The sequence below is a fragment of the Schistocerca americana genome, chromosome 11 (assembly GCF_021461395.2).
Source record: "Schistocerca americana isolate TAMUIC-IGC-003095 chromosome 11, iqSchAmer2.1, whole genome shotgun sequence".
Classification (NCBI taxonomy): Eukaryota; Metazoa; Arthropoda; class Insecta; order Orthoptera; family Acrididae; genus Schistocerca; species Schistocerca americana.
In genome coordinates, this window is record NC_060129.1 from 203,787,651 (window position 1) to 203,803,204 (window position 15,554).

Consider the following 15,554-nt stretch of genomic DNA (forward strand, 5'->3'; position numbering starts at 1 on the left):
TCCGGCACCGTACACGGTATGTGCTTAGCTGCAGGCCGCCGTCTCTATTGAGCGTCTTTTTAATTTGATTGCTTCTTTCACTATGCTATCCCAAAAACTTCTAGTCCGTGTGATAATTGGTGCCTTGTCGAATGCAATACGATGACCGTTTTATAGTGCGTGCTCTGCTACCGCCGATTTGTCTGGGTACCGTCGACGTAAACAACTTTAGTGTTCTACCCGGTGGTACGCACAGTCTGTCCGTTACACAACTGTCCACACCCACGTGGTATTTTATATGCTCCTGGCATTCTCAGGCATACGTCATCTTTCACGGGCCTCAAGATTTGTCGGACTTTTTTTGCAGCCCTGAAGACAGAATCGATTTTATGCCTCTTTAGGAGTTGGCTCGTCTTTCCTGTTATCGAGTCACAGAACGGCAAGAACGCGACCTTCTTAGAGTCCTCCTTGGAGTCTTTCTGCTTACATATTTTCAGAAAGATAGCTTGCGAAATCTGGCGGTTGTTGCAGCTGTTTTCCTCGAATACTTCTCGCAAGTGGCTCGGTTCCTTCAGCAAGATTTTCAGAATCTGAGACATCCACCACTTGACAATGGCAGAGGAGTATTCTGCCGAAAGCTCGTGGCTTTGACGCAGCTGGAAGCCCGAGAAACTTTTATTACTATTTCCAGTAGTCACCCTTCACATCATACACTATATGTGTGGCAACAGTTGTTTTTCTCTTCGTGAGAAATCTAAAACCAATAAGTTTTCCAATTGTTTTGTTCCGTGGTGCACAATCTGAAAATTTATTTAAGATTGCTAACCTACTTAGAAAGCTCAAAAGAAGCTTTCGCGTTCACCAAGAACATCTGTCACTGCTTTCTCTGCAAGACCCAGACTTGTTAGTACCTTCTCACAGATTTACCGAACAAGATTTCTCCTTACAAGAAATCAGTTAACATTGCACAAGTTGCCTCCCACTCTGGTGTATGCTGATCGGCAACCGTAACACGACACCTAAGAATAGGGACGTCTGTGCCGATATGAAAATGCACACACCAATTTCAAAGTGCTGGGCGGTCCTGGGAAGAGAATGTGGTGTAGGAGTCTTGAAAATGGCTTTAAAGTCTACCACACTGGAAGTTTATTGAAAATGATCGTGTCTATTTGCAACGTAGTGAAGTTTGAACGTTAACGATTGCTACTCCGGAGCAGTTTCGACAGAGCTCGGCACTCCTGTGCCACTCAAACATTTGATCTACTACCGGCGGACCAGGTGTAAGAAACTACCATTTCGAAAGCTCGAGGCAGTTGACGGTAGTAGTTCAGAAAGTCTCACCTGTGGAAGGAAGATCAGTATGAGGAGAAGAAAGCAGGGTGGATAAAGATTTGAATAATTCGACGACACTTATTTCACAGTGTGTCGGAGTTTTACTTGCTTCATCTCCAAACGGTAGGACAGGTCCGTGTTACACGGGACGAATCTCGCTCGGTATATCTACGACTGCCCCCCCGTTGTACGCCGGGGCCAGCTCGAGAGGCTTCCTACCGTATCGGGTGAAGACCGCTCCGCCACCGACCGCAACGGCAGGTTCGCGACGGCCGTTTCGCCACGTGAGTCGACTCGGCAGAGTTGTCTGCCCGCTGCCGTCCCACGCGTCCTTGTCTGCACCGTATAACAGCGGGACAGCCGCGGCGCCGCGTCTGCTGTATCCTGCCGCTGTCAGGAGGGCCGTCTGTTACCGGTTGTTCCGCACACTGGCTTCGTCACCCGACTCCGGCAGGCAGTTTACGACGACGACGTCGCCGTCCTGTGAAATGCGGTGTAGCTGTTTTCACACTGGCCGTTAGCGTCCGTTCCCTGTGCCAGGATGTCTGACCAGTTCGGCCACGTTTCCGTATTCTGCAACTTCGTGCATCCACTTCTCGGTGGTTTGCTCCTTTGCGGCACTGTGGCAAGAGTGGAGATTTATTACTTCCCACAGAAAGCTATTTCCACAGTGAAAAGTGGCAAAAATCATTAACTGCACTAATTGAGTACTATAGACCCAGTTGATTAGTGAGCAGTGTGTAAGGCTTGACAACTTGTTCTAGTGTGAGCGAGGAGACTGAGGTTACACAGAATTACTTGACAGTGTCTTTAGAACTGAGAGTAATGTCAGAGGGTGGTGTCGCGCATTAGATCTGACGTGGGAAGCACACGCCCTTCAAAATCTCGTTCGGGGTTACTTTCCCTTAGCCATAAAACTAATTTTTGGCAAGCAAAGTCTTTAGAACCCCTTCTTTAATGTGCAGAATTTCAAGTTGAACTATGGCCTCTGGCATGGATCCTTAAGTGGGGATTTGCATATGACTTAATGTGATTGAAGGTATGTGAGTAAAACAGTGTTTCATTTAAATACTTAAATTTCTTCACTAAAACCATCTATTAACTCGGCATATAAATATTGGTCGCCAAAACCGTTAACAGTCCTGTTGGTGGTGAAATTCTGTTTAATGAGTAAATGTATATTCAGCATTACAGGCTCGCCTATGAATTTACACACTGATAAAGCACCATGACAAGTGAAACTTTATTTACTAGAGGAGACCTGAATCAAACCGTCGTGTGTGCACGCCTTGTAATAACACATTGTGCCGCTAGGTGGTGTCGGGTCGGGATCTCCTGCGTGGCTCGGTTAGCTGTCGGCAGTCGTAATTGGGAGGTTTGTTTCTGGTGCTCTGTTTGCGTTCCTTTTCCCACCCTTTGGTGTTTAATGATGTGGTTGACAAGGTGCAGAGTGTCTGAGTGAAATTCTGTTTCCTCTCGGGCAAAACCACAGCCAAAACTATTGCGATGCTTCGTCAAGCCTTTAATGGTGCCGCTTTGTGGAAGTAGCAGGTTTGAGGGTGTTTTGCTCGTTTCAAATCTGACAGCGTGTCGACTGAAGATATCCCATACTGTGGTCATTATTTTGACAGGAAGAAATGACAAAACCATTGGCACAATCAAATGTGCAATTGGTCAAGACCGCAGAAGGACCGTTGACCAAATTTCTGAGGAAACAAAAGTGTCACACAGCACGTCCAGCAAATTTGTAACTGCATATTTCCACGTGAGCTGGGTATCTGCAAAATCTGTTCCTCACTCACTGACTAATGACGGAAGAGAAAACAGTGTGAATATTTGACACAGCTTGAAGAGTGAACTGCAAAACAATCCAAATTTTCTAAAAATAATTGTGATTGGGAATGAGCTGGTGCTACAGGTACGATCTGGAGCCAAAGCGAGTGTGCAGCCAGTGGAAAACTCGAATGTTGCCGTGACCTTAAAATGCACGTAGTGTGGTCCGATGTGAAAATAAAGTTGTTCCATTTTTTGACGTCGAGTCTTACCCACAAGGATTTCATTTGTGCACAATAAATGGTAACTAACATTTTTATCTGAATGTGTTACAAAGATAGTGAGAGAGTGTGCAATGAAAATGGACGGAATTGTGCAGAAATCGGAACTGGTTGCTATACCACAATAATGCTCGAGCCAACACACGTGACCGTCTGACAGTCCGTGACAGAAAACGACACGGTGCTCGTGCACGCTCCACCGACTCACCTCAACTTGCTCTGTGTAACTTCTTTTGTTCCCTCAGATACAGAACACTGAAAGGAATGCAGTTCATTAATGTGGGTGACGCCAAAGAAAACGTGGTAACTACTTTGAACACGACGAGAGCACTGGAACGAGTGCATTGATGCAAAATAAAAATACTGGTTATTTTTGAGACCCCCTCGTAAATCTGTAATTCGTACCAGAAGGCAGTGACAGAAAGCTCGGCGACTGTCCCCAGAAACTGAAATAAGAGACACGAGCGTCGTTCCCGAGACGGGCGATCACACTGATTCTAAAAGTTTGGAATGGTCGACCTAATTCGCTGGTGCTTCTGAGAATGCTCACTGTATTTAGAGCAGTGGTGCGCCGTGCTGTTGCAGTGTTACGTGGCTTTATGCTTAATTACAGACTTGCCGTTTCATCCGTTGATTTGTTTTCACCACATAGCGCCCGCAGTTTACGTCCTTCTTCGTTGCTGAGCGATGTATCACTTTTCGTTCTGACGCCAAAACTCTTCCTTTCCTATATCTCTACTACTTGCCATTTCTTACATAGATTTTAACCGTGCTCATCAATGTATCATTAAAAGGGAGGGTGCTGGTGACCTTGCTGTTCGTCGTCTCCAGTCGTAATGAGACATCCCCTTCTTGCCAAACAGTGGTGGTCACCAGTTGCCAAATTAGAAAACACAGCGTCCCATTAGGGAGGGTCCACGCACCGATATTGTTTCTGTGACTCCGTAAATCTCTCTAGTTGGCATCTTCGTGCAAATTCCTTCACGAAACACTGGTCCGTATATTTTCCTCGGAATTTTTCTTTCCTGCTTTTCAATCTCTCCGATCTTCGTACGACCACGAATCACTGTAGTTTCTGCAGCGTAAGGTGCTTCTGGTAGGACTTCTCTGTTTTAATGCGTTAGTTTCGCATTGACAGAAATATAGTTCTTATTATAGTGATTCCGAGTGAGCTTATATGCTTTTTGAAGTCTGGAGATTCTATCTTTATTGGCTATTGCATTCAGTCATGACGGTTGGATTCTCTCTCCCAGATACCTGAAGTGGGCAACTTGTGCCACTTTCCCGTATTGGGTAGTAACGGGGAGATTATCTACAGGTTTGTTTTCCACGTACTGTGATTTCTCGGAGATTTGTAGCCCAGTTTTCTGAGAGATTTCTTGTAGTTTTTCCAGTGCGAGTTTGACTTCTTCTCTGTTGTTCGTTAGAATGGCGAGATGGTCCGCGAAAGCCAGGCACTTCACCCTGATTCTCTGCCCTTTTGTAATCCCGAGCTGACTTCCTCTTATTTCCTTTTCCCGTGTCCTCGCAATTTTTTTCCAGAACCGTTTTCAATAGAAGAGGGGACATCCCATCTCCTTGGTGAACACCAGTATGGATGTGAAAAGCTTCTGATGTTTCTCCCGTGAATTTAACTTCGGAGGTTGTATCTGTTAATGCCTGTTGAATAATTGACCTTGTTTTCCTGTCAATCCTGAACTCCTCTCAAGTGTAGAATAATGTTCGCCTGTCTATTGAATCGTAAGCCTTTTTAAAATCGACAAAAGTTACCACAGTATCTCTACATCTTCTCATTTTCAAAATTGTTTTTAAGTTCCGTATCTGTTAGATGCGAGATCGACCTTTGCGAAACTCTGCCCGGTACTCCCCTATTAACTGGTCCGCTTGTTCTTCCAGTCTGACAGGGCCTTTGAAAGAATTTTGTACATTGCAGGGAGCAGTGAAATTCCCCTGTAATTATTTGGATCGGTTTTTGCACTTTTTTTGTGGAGAGGGTGAATTAATGCACATTTCCACTCTGCAGGTATGTGTTCAGTTTCCCAAATATTTGATATAATTCTGTGGGTTGCTTATGTGAGATTCATTTAATTTCCATACTTCTGCTACAATTCCATCTTCCCCTGGAGACGTGCCACTCTTAAAAGAACTGATTGTTTCCTTTACCTCTTTAAGTGACGGTGGATTTGAATCGGGATTAGATGTGGGTTTTTCTAAATATAGTTGCTCTGTCAGATGTTCGCATTTGAGGAGTGAGTGAAAATATTTAGTTAAAATTTGACAGTTCTTTTTAGGGTCGGTTTCCAGTGATCCATTGGGCCGGCAAAACCACAGATTGGGTGGTTGGTACCCTGTTATGTTTCCTTTGAAAATTTTGTAAAAATTTCTGGTGGTGTTCTTGACAAATTTGTGTTCAATTTCTTTAAGCTGGCTCATATCATATCTACATTTTCTCTTCGTATTGCCTCGGATGAACTCTTCTGCATTCTCTAAAATTCCTGTCATTTTTCTGTAGTTTTGTTGCTGCTGAAAGTTTTCCAAGCTTGTATTCTTTCTTCTATTGCTTGATCCCATGCACTGTTGCACCGTGCGTGTTTTCTATTTCTTGGGGATGCGCCAAATTTCATAGTGTTTAGGGCAGTCTTGTGATTTACAATCCACTGTGGTGGTCATTTAATGCAGATTGTTTGCCCATATCAACAAGCGGTGTTCGGCGAATCGTAGCCGACTATGGGGCACATACGTTGGTATGTGCACAATAATCACAACGTTGATATTGACCGAGATAATGAGGCAAGTACATGTTTTTTAAATGGGACGCTATACTTTTTTTACCATCATTCGAAGGCTCTGGAAAAGACGCGTATAGTGATGTAACACACGTTGCTATTGTGATTCAAGCATCGCTTACAAGACGTTGGGAAATATTGTACGATCGAAGATCGAGGTGGTCAGAAGCGGCCGCAGACTGTAAACACGCATCACGCGGGCTGAGTTGTCGTGCTCTATGCAGCATGCACGGCCTACGCTACGTAGGTAAATCCCCATCTGCCCTCGGCACGATACACCATACGTACGAGGGTGGCAAGTTGCGTTTTGTATTTAACTGTGGCACGTGCTAGCTAATTGCATATCAAAAGGGGATTATGAGAACTATGCCATATGCATGGACATTCCCTGGCTGAAATGAATAGCTATTGTGTGAACATAGCAACCGCTTTGTCACGGAGTTCCTCATCCAAGCTTTGCCCCCTTCCTGCTTACATGTCACACCTGACCTGATCGTGTTATTGGTGGATGCGTCACGGGAAACTCTTCACCGGGTGACGCCTCAGTGTGGGGTAACATGTCTGCTGTGAAACTACTGTTTCCACAGATAGTCTTGGACATTATAATTAGAGAGAATACACATTTGATAAGATAATCATTTTATTCACATTCATATGCTGACCACCTCCCACCAAACAATAAGACAGAAGGACTACCTATGTGGTATAAACATTGTCCACACATTACATTTATACTTCAAGGATGTTACTGGTCATTGACGTATATTGTTCAGTAATACATTGGTACGTACTGATAATCTTATCAATTCATAGTGTTCTTAACAAAACGTGGCTTTGTACTTTACTTAAGGGGACACAGTCGTGAGGGAACTCCCGTAAGGAATCGATGCTAAAACGAGCAAATGTCAGGTACGCTTTCTGAAGTAACTAATGGAGATAAATACCTGAAACTTTTACAGTGTACAGCTGAAACATCATTCTCAAATCACATAAAAAATGGTTAATGTATTTTATATATTTCATGAGTAATCATTTTTTTGTTCTATACGACAAAAAATTAAAACTTTTCTAAACACCTTGGAGCTTGTAAATCTGTTCTTTTTATCACTACTGGTCTATTTTTTTATCTAATTAATCATTGTTGTATTAACAAGAGATACTGTAAGTCTGATGTCTGTAGCATTCATAGTTTTTGAGAAAAGTGTACCAGAAGGTCAAAAAATGTAGTTTTGAGAAAAATGGTATTAAAAGTTTTACATGCAAGAAAGTAATGTACAATGTCATACAGACATACAGCGTAGTGTTTAAAACATTCCAGGGCTATACTGTGGCTCAGCCTCTTGATCTTTATCTTCTTTTCTTTTATCTTCCGGCTATCCTGGCCTCCTTGGTAGCATTTCCTGCAGAAATATCAGCATAACGGATACGGTCCATGTCAATCTTTTTTGGTCCCCTTTCAGTATTGGTACCATCCTTTGTTCCCAAAAGTCTTAATACATCAGTCTTCTTTGACACACCAGCATTGAAGCACATCACTGCATCATGAACACCAAATTGTAGTGTTTCTTTTCTAGCGAAAACAGTTTTTGATAGCCTTGTCCAAATGACAGAATTCAGACTTTCATTTGGCTTTTGACTTTTTCCATGGAGACTCCTTTTCAAGAGCTCTTGTTGGCTAAGGACTCTGAAAATGGGTTTCACAGCTAGCAGGATTTTTTCTAGAATTGAATGTTTGTGCTTATAGCTGGAAGATGTAGCTGGGTTGTCGAATTTGCACCAGCTGTCAGGTCCCCGTTGGCAAAGGTTATGTCGTGGTTCCTCATCTGTTGAAATTTTATGAAAGAATATAGCCCAGATGGCTCTCCTCATTGCTTGTACATTGTTGCAGTTATTTCTAATGGCCATACCATAATAAGTCTGGATCGTGTCTGTTTCAGACCTGAGACAGACTTTTCTTCACGAGCCTCCTTAAAGAGAGAGAGCTCGTACTTGTCTGCAGCTGCCAGTAGTTTTGCCCATTTCCTGTGCCCTCCGGGACCTCGGCCGTGTACACGTGATGGAGGAGGTGGTGCCAGACGGCAACCTCTGTGTCCAGTATGTGGTCACAGTCACTGGCAGATTCTGCTGTGTTGTGCTGCAGTGGCAGGAGTCCGAAGACGGGGCTCCCGGCTGCAGGTATTACACAGAGTGCCTTCATCTTGCCATCTCCGGCAACTGTTTGAGGCTCAGAGCACAAAACCACTGAATTTCAGGTCGAAATTGATTAAATTAACTAAAGTACGCAGTAAGGAAATGAAAATTACCATTTATTACTTTTTTCATACTTTTGCATACTACTTAGGGGATGGCTTCAAACGAAGAAAATACACAATGCATAAAAAAGACAATATATCCTGGATGGACTTGATATAATTAATTATGGAGAGGAATGAAAAAAGTCTTACCTGTAACAAAAAATTCCATCGGGATCTATGAAGGTCTTTTCCATACCACAATGTCATCGTCGTCTTCAGTCCTGAGACTAGGTCGATGCAGCTCTCCATGCTACTCTATCCTCTGCAAGCTTCTTCATCTCCCAGTACCTACTGCAGCCTACATCCTTCTGAATCTGCTTAGTATATTCAGCTCTTGGTTACCCTCCACGCTGCCCTCCAGTACTAAATTGGTGATCTTTTGAAGTACTGTATTGGTGAACACAAATCAGATGCTTCAAAATTTGGAGCTTTGTAAGTTTCTGCAGTAATACTTAGAGGCTTGTGTTTCCATTTTGTATAGTCTTTAGCTGTCACCATTACGTTGCCTCTCAGATTATCTAACTATGGGTTGTTTCCATTGCATAAAATGTTCATGTCGGTACTCACCACGTTTGTCATCTTCAGATGTGGTGTGTGTGTGTGTGTGTGTGTGTGTGCATATATATATATATCATTCTTATCAACTTTGTCTACTGCAAAACATTTTGCTTTTACCTATTTTGTAAATAAAACTGCCTTTTCTTGCTGCAAATTATTTTTCCCAGACACGGTTCGCCATTTTCTTGCTCTAAGGCATCTTCAGGGAGATCCATAACCATACAGTTTCATTATTTTTAAATTATCAAACTATTATATTGCCTTTTTTATGTAAACAAGTGATTACTTAGTTTGCTGTGATCTGCGTTTCCTCTCATCTGGTCTGGGGGTCCCACCAACCCTTTATTTCTGAAACAAAAGCACAATTTTGTATTCTAAACTTTTTCACACTGTTCACTATTTTGCTTTTTGTGGGACATGGCTTTTAATAACTGATACATAATCATCATCCCTCAAACTGTCAGAAATTTTGCCATTTTCAGTTATGTCTAGAAACAAGTCCCAGTCTCTCAACAGAGAGATGTTTCTTATGGTATTTTGTAAGTCAGACAGCATCAATACAGAAAATAAAATTGTATGTACAAGCCGGTTATTCTCTTTCTTCCTGCTGAGCTTGAAATTAAGTGGGGAAAAAACACACACAATATTACCATAGGCATGCAACACACCTGGTTCACATTTTAGATTATGATACCTATTTTAAACTACTAGAGACCAGGTTGTACACAAATGTGTAAATAATATTTAAATTACAACAGAATGAAACTCCTGAAAATTGCACTAAACTTCTTCTAAGTGTTCATAAAAGAAGAAAACTACATAAAATGTTCGCAAACAAAGTCTAGAATATGTCTATTATAGTAATAAAATCGAGCAGTAATGGCTTCCCACAGAGAGAGAGAATGCCGCAGAGTATAATTAACTATATAGTTCCAGACTGGTCACAAGAGAGCAGCAGCTGCTTAAACACAGCTAAAACGAATGTACACAAATACGTGGAAGGGGGTTTGGATGCATCTGATATTTTTTGTAAGAGAAATATTAGTGAACAAACTTCATGTGTGCAGTTGTGACCGCCCGCCAGGTCTGAAAGGGTTGCTGTGCTTATCAAGGATTCGAGGTGTAACTGACAGGCTTTTAGTATTATGTAATAAAACGCAGCTATCAATATTTTGAAGAGATTTTGTGAAAATGGCCTTTGATAGAACACACTCATTCGTCACTTAACTGTCTGTTGGGCTGGCTTTCATACAGGATTCTCCAGAGGGAACATGATTCACAAGTTAAGTGCTGGCAGAGTTAGTGTGCACATTGTAGCGCGCACACACACACACCTATGCAGGATCGGTTAAAATGGGAAACATCTATTACATTAACAACATAGAATAGTGGTCTGCAAACCGTGCAGCCTGAATAAAGTACTCGGGTGACCTGTTGTATTTCGTAATAATAAAACTAGGACACCCTCTCATCGGGTGTTTCGGGATTTTGAAACGGTGTCATTGACTGCACTGCAATGCCATTTCCTTCGTCTCCTAAAATTAAAGCATTGCCGTGGTTCTCTCACAATATACGGTACACATCTGAGTTTCTCCGTATTGTAGCGTCATGTACAGACCCAGACCGTGAAGCATCAGCACTCGTAGACATTTTGCTGTTATCACACGTTGCCTGCACATTTATAGATGGAAAGCCCTTTCGATTAACGTATTCGTCTCCACGTGCAGAAGGTTTCATTACAGGTATGCGAGTGCAGTCTAGGGCCCCCTACCGCACACAGAAACTTACATCTCGACTGCCATTTAGTTTTAGCTGTTTATAGTTCGTTAACATTTCTCGGAAAACGGATCCAATATAGTGCTTTTGTTAACCTGTTGCAGAACATACAGAACTGTTAGTAATACTGTTGTCCGGTGTATTCCCAAGTACCTGACTTTACGGAAAGGGTGATAATCGAACTGTGCTTTGGACAGATAAAAATGCGTTTCCCAATTCTGCAAAATAAAATAAGGCTTGCCCAAACAAAAATCCCCAGTGTGATAATAGACTGTTTGATTTTGCACAACACAGCAAAACACATAGAGAATGAGGATTTTGATGCACCTAGTGATAAGAATCTTCATAAGTGCACAAACTGTCTAACCTGCACCATTTGAAACAGGTACAAGTTACTCTTTTTGTTTTACTTTACCGAAAAATTGTTTAAAGGATGTGGTGAACCTATTTGCCTGACACGACAGTAAATAAGTGCATACATTTCTTAACATTTCAAATTGGATTATGTTACTCTTGTTGTTTCATTGAAAAGAAATTTGTACTGAATATTATCTGTAATAGGATACAGAATTTGGTATATGAGGAATGTAAATGAACATTCCCTTAAAAAAAATGTTTTTATTAATAAAAATTGGTGCTATAATACAACATTACACAATTTGTTCTATTGTTTATCTTTTTCTTCATGCATCAATTTCTGCTGCTTTCTCTTCAGTATATCTGACTGGTACAATAGCACCAGCCTTTGCAACTGTGAGTTGGACAAATTCGCCATCTCATCAGTTTCTGTGCTCAATCTCAGCCGTTTAGACACTCTGTCATGCCCCAAAACAGGTGACTAAGCAGGTTTGACAACTTCGGGGCCCATCAGATCTGTAGGGTCTGCTGTAACAATTTGCGGTAGCTGCAAAACTGATTCTGGTTAGAAGAATGTGCGATCTGCATCAGTTACCTCCGAACTCCCTGGGGAAGAGATGCTAGAGGTGGAACCACCTACTGCACAAGCTCCTAATAAAAAAAAAAAATCTAATAGTGTGTGTCACAATTCAGTTTCTAGTTAGTATATATAGCAAGCAGGTGTACGCAGAAATGTGGGAGGGGTTTGTCCAATTTCGTGCATAATACTGTGATACTTTTACAGAAAAGTGATCTAGACAAATTTTACCAAACATTTTCACTTTCACGTATTAAAAATAAGTATTCTTCTGATTCACAATTTCAAAACTAATTAAGCACATAATAAAAAAGAAACGGAAAGTATGGGACTTACCAGGAATTCTGTGGATATTTGGGTTGCAGTCATCTCCATCCAAAAACCTCAAAAATATCTGTTCCCAATTTTTTAGGGAGATCTTAATGTTGCCCGTCTTATTTACATCTGTCTTAGACTTGATGCATGATTTCATAGTGTGCAGTTTCTTCATAACCTGCCCATCTGAAATTTCTTTCTCAAAACTAACTCTGTAACAGTGCTGTATTTCCTTAATACTATCTGTCTTCTTCCTTCTTGCTGCCGGAGTTTGTGATTTGCTGATGATAGCTGGATAATCTTTTATAATATTGACGAAAGCTTCTTCGGAATCTTCCATTTCGGCACAGAAATAATGTAAGAAAAACTTTCAGTAACAGAAACACATGCAAACGAAACCAACTGAGAACCAAAGATGTTGGATTTTAATTTCTTTGCTGAGAACTTACTCAATAAGGAGGGGAGGTAGAGAGAAAATACTCCTGGGTCAGAGATTATGCTGCCTAGTTTTTATTAAAATGAAACTGAGAAATTTCTCTGAGAAAGTGCTTTTGCTCTGAGTATCTACTCTGGAGAATGTTCTTGGTTTTTATTCATACACCCCAATGTGTAAGTTGCTGAACTCAAACTTTTGCGTAGATCCAGGATATGGTTTGACCAGTTCAGTTCTCTGTCCATGTGGATGCCTAGGTATTTTGAGGTATCCAACCTGGTTATCACCTGTTCACCTACTTTTATTACTATTTCTTCATCTTTGAATGTTGTGTGCAACTGAATGTAGTTCATTTTAGTGTAATTTAAGGAAAGGCCATTAATGTTAAACCAGTTCACTGTTTCACTTAAAACCTTATTTGCTGTTTCTTCAAGTTTATCTACTGAATTATTGATAACTAATGTAGTGTCATCAGCAAAAATTGTGAATCTGTACAGAGAGGCAGATCATTTATAAAGATAAGCTCTTGAGCAAATAAGTTTGATGACCACTGATCTAGAGTGATGGTGTTGTATGTAAATCAGTATGTAGAGAGATTAAGAACCAGAAACAGGGTCCCCAAAGTTCTGTTAGTTAATAAATCTTTGTCTCTGTAACAGACGAGAAATGAGATCTACATTGAACTGGTTGCAACACAAACTTGACAATGTTCATGGTGTTTCAAATTTAGATGCATCTCATTCTTTTGATCTAAAAACTACCATTCTGACATTTTACACATGGTCACTGTTTTGTGGAGTTATCCTCTAGGACAGTGCACCTGATGTAAAATTGTTTATTAAGCAGAAAGAATACTGTGTAAGGCAGACAACGGTAAACATTGCAGAGGCCTTGTTAAGAATTGTGCAATTATCTCATTTCCCAACATATTCACTCCATAATAGTACTTGTTGTCAATGATAGTAAAACACACACACACACACACACACACACACACACACACAGAGAGAGAGAGAGAGAGAGAGAGAGAGAGAGAGAGAGAGACGGTTTCCATGTAGACTTTGCCTCTTAGGGTTCAGAGTGCAGTGGTGTACTCTGTGGAAAGGTATTAAACAAGCTCCCATCCTACATGAAGCAAGGAGTTGGGAATCCCTACCATTTTGAAAGGACGCCGCATACATACGTCATTGTAGTCTGATTTAAATGAGTTGTCACTCAACGTCTGGACTCCAAAGTTGTGGCTTTATTATGTCAAGTACTGTCTGGAGACAGCCGCCAAACCAAATTGCTCTCTGGAGCAACAGGGAACACTTTAACCCTTTCAGGTACATAAGAAAACTAAAGTGCTAGTAATCAAAATTTTTGTATCTCTGTGGTAACTAGAGGTTTTATAAACAAAATGTTATTATTTCAAACATTTTTATTCGTAGTGCTTAAAAAAAAACTGGGACGTATTTGTCCCTGTGGTCCTTAGAGGACAGTTACAGAACACATTACACTTAATACATTGAAAAATTAAAGGCTGTGTATATGTGGTCTATTTGATGTGAAATTCTGCAAAACAGTTTCTGCTTGAAGTAAAGCATAAATTAACACCATACTGTTCACAAACATTGTAAGTGCGATTTTCAACACACTTTGAAGCACAACGAACACATCTCTTCCTTACGTCTAATTTTATCGTTCGGTGCTCTGGACTCTTTGGATTGCAACTGGTCTGCAACGTTCTTGATGTTTGATAAATTCCTTTGTTGACTTGAATAATTTCCAGTTAGATTTCTCGCAATGCATTGTCTGAACTCCAGGGGTGATAGTGTCGATTTGAATCCTGATTCTTCTGCCAATCTTGAATATATTACATATGCATTGTTTACACCTATGTCAAGATGATAAAAGAAAATTCTCAGGTAATAGTTAATCTTTGCCTTCCTGTCGATCTCATAAGTCACTTTCTTCTGGTCCATAAGGCCCACCCCTCCCATGCACTTGTTGTACTTTCTTATTATAAGAGGACACTGAACATGGATCTTTTCAGAAGAACCAGACTGACGCCTCTTCACTGTCGTACGTGGTATTGGAAAAATAAAATTAGTCAGTAGAAAAACTGGCTTGTTATCCATCCATTTGACTATTGTCAGACCACTGCTACTGAGACTGTATGAATCACCTCTTTTCGTTTCCTTGTCTGGAGGGAATGTCTTTGGGATGTTTTTATGACTGGTGTGCACTGTTCCACACGATCTGATATTTTGTAAACCGAGGTAATACTGCAAGGCTGGAGTGTTAAAGTTATCTATGTAAATTTCACATCTCAGTCCGGATAGTGATTTTGTCAGTTGCAGAACTACTGACTCACCAAGCCCTACTTCAGGACCTGTGTGTGCGTGTGTGTGTGTGTGTGTGTGTGTGGTTTTTTAATTCATTTTTTATTTTTTTGCCAGTGTATAAATCACACTCAAATAGGTAGCCAGTTTCCGAATCGCATCTGCACCACATTTTGAAACCCCATTTGACTGGCTTGTTTTTTGACATACTGTCGCATTATGTTATGTCCTTTGAATCTCAATATGCTCATCTACAGATTGAGCCCTAGTTGCATTAAGATTGCTGGAAGGTTTTGTTCAAATGGGTAATTACAGGTCTCACTGTGTATGTGCGGTCTTCCTTTATTGACTGATCTGCATTGTTGGAAAAATGTAAGTACTTTCGAATCTCTTCAAACGGATGTAGTGGCATAATCTGAGCTATATAAGGCACACCTAAATCGTGTTCAGTTACCCAGTAGCTTCTGAATGTAGGCAAAAATATGGTACCCCATTACCAGGTTCATAGCAAGAAATGCCTTGATTTCATCTTCATTTGTGCTGAATCCGTTGCCCGATTGTTCTGCATACCGAATACTTTCAGGAATTAATATGTCATGCACCAAATCTTTTAGGCCAATAGTGGAAGAAAAAATTTCAAATGGCTGTGGCATTTCACGATTTTTTACTGACACTAAACAAAAGCACTGTCCCAAATTCATGATTCATGTTATCACTGAACTGTCTTGGTTGGTAAGTTCTGGACCATTTAATTTCTGACAAATCTGGA

General features: G+C 40.9%; 1 protein-coding gene across 1 annotated transcript in view; it reads left to right on the forward strand.

The window, feature by feature from the left end:
• Positions 1 to 8,207: 8,207 nt before the first annotated feature.
• LOC124553562 (WAS/WASL-interacting protein family member 3-like) overlaps positions 8,208 to 15,554 on the forward strand; it is an 86,606-nt gene continuing 79,259 nt past the window's right edge. Inside the window, exon 1 of the mRNA XM_047127408.1 lies at positions 8,208 to 8,326. Within this exon, the coding sequence (XP_046983364.1) occupies positions 8,208 to 8,326 (119 nt within the window). The remainder of the gene's footprint in view (positions 8,327 to 15,554) is intronic.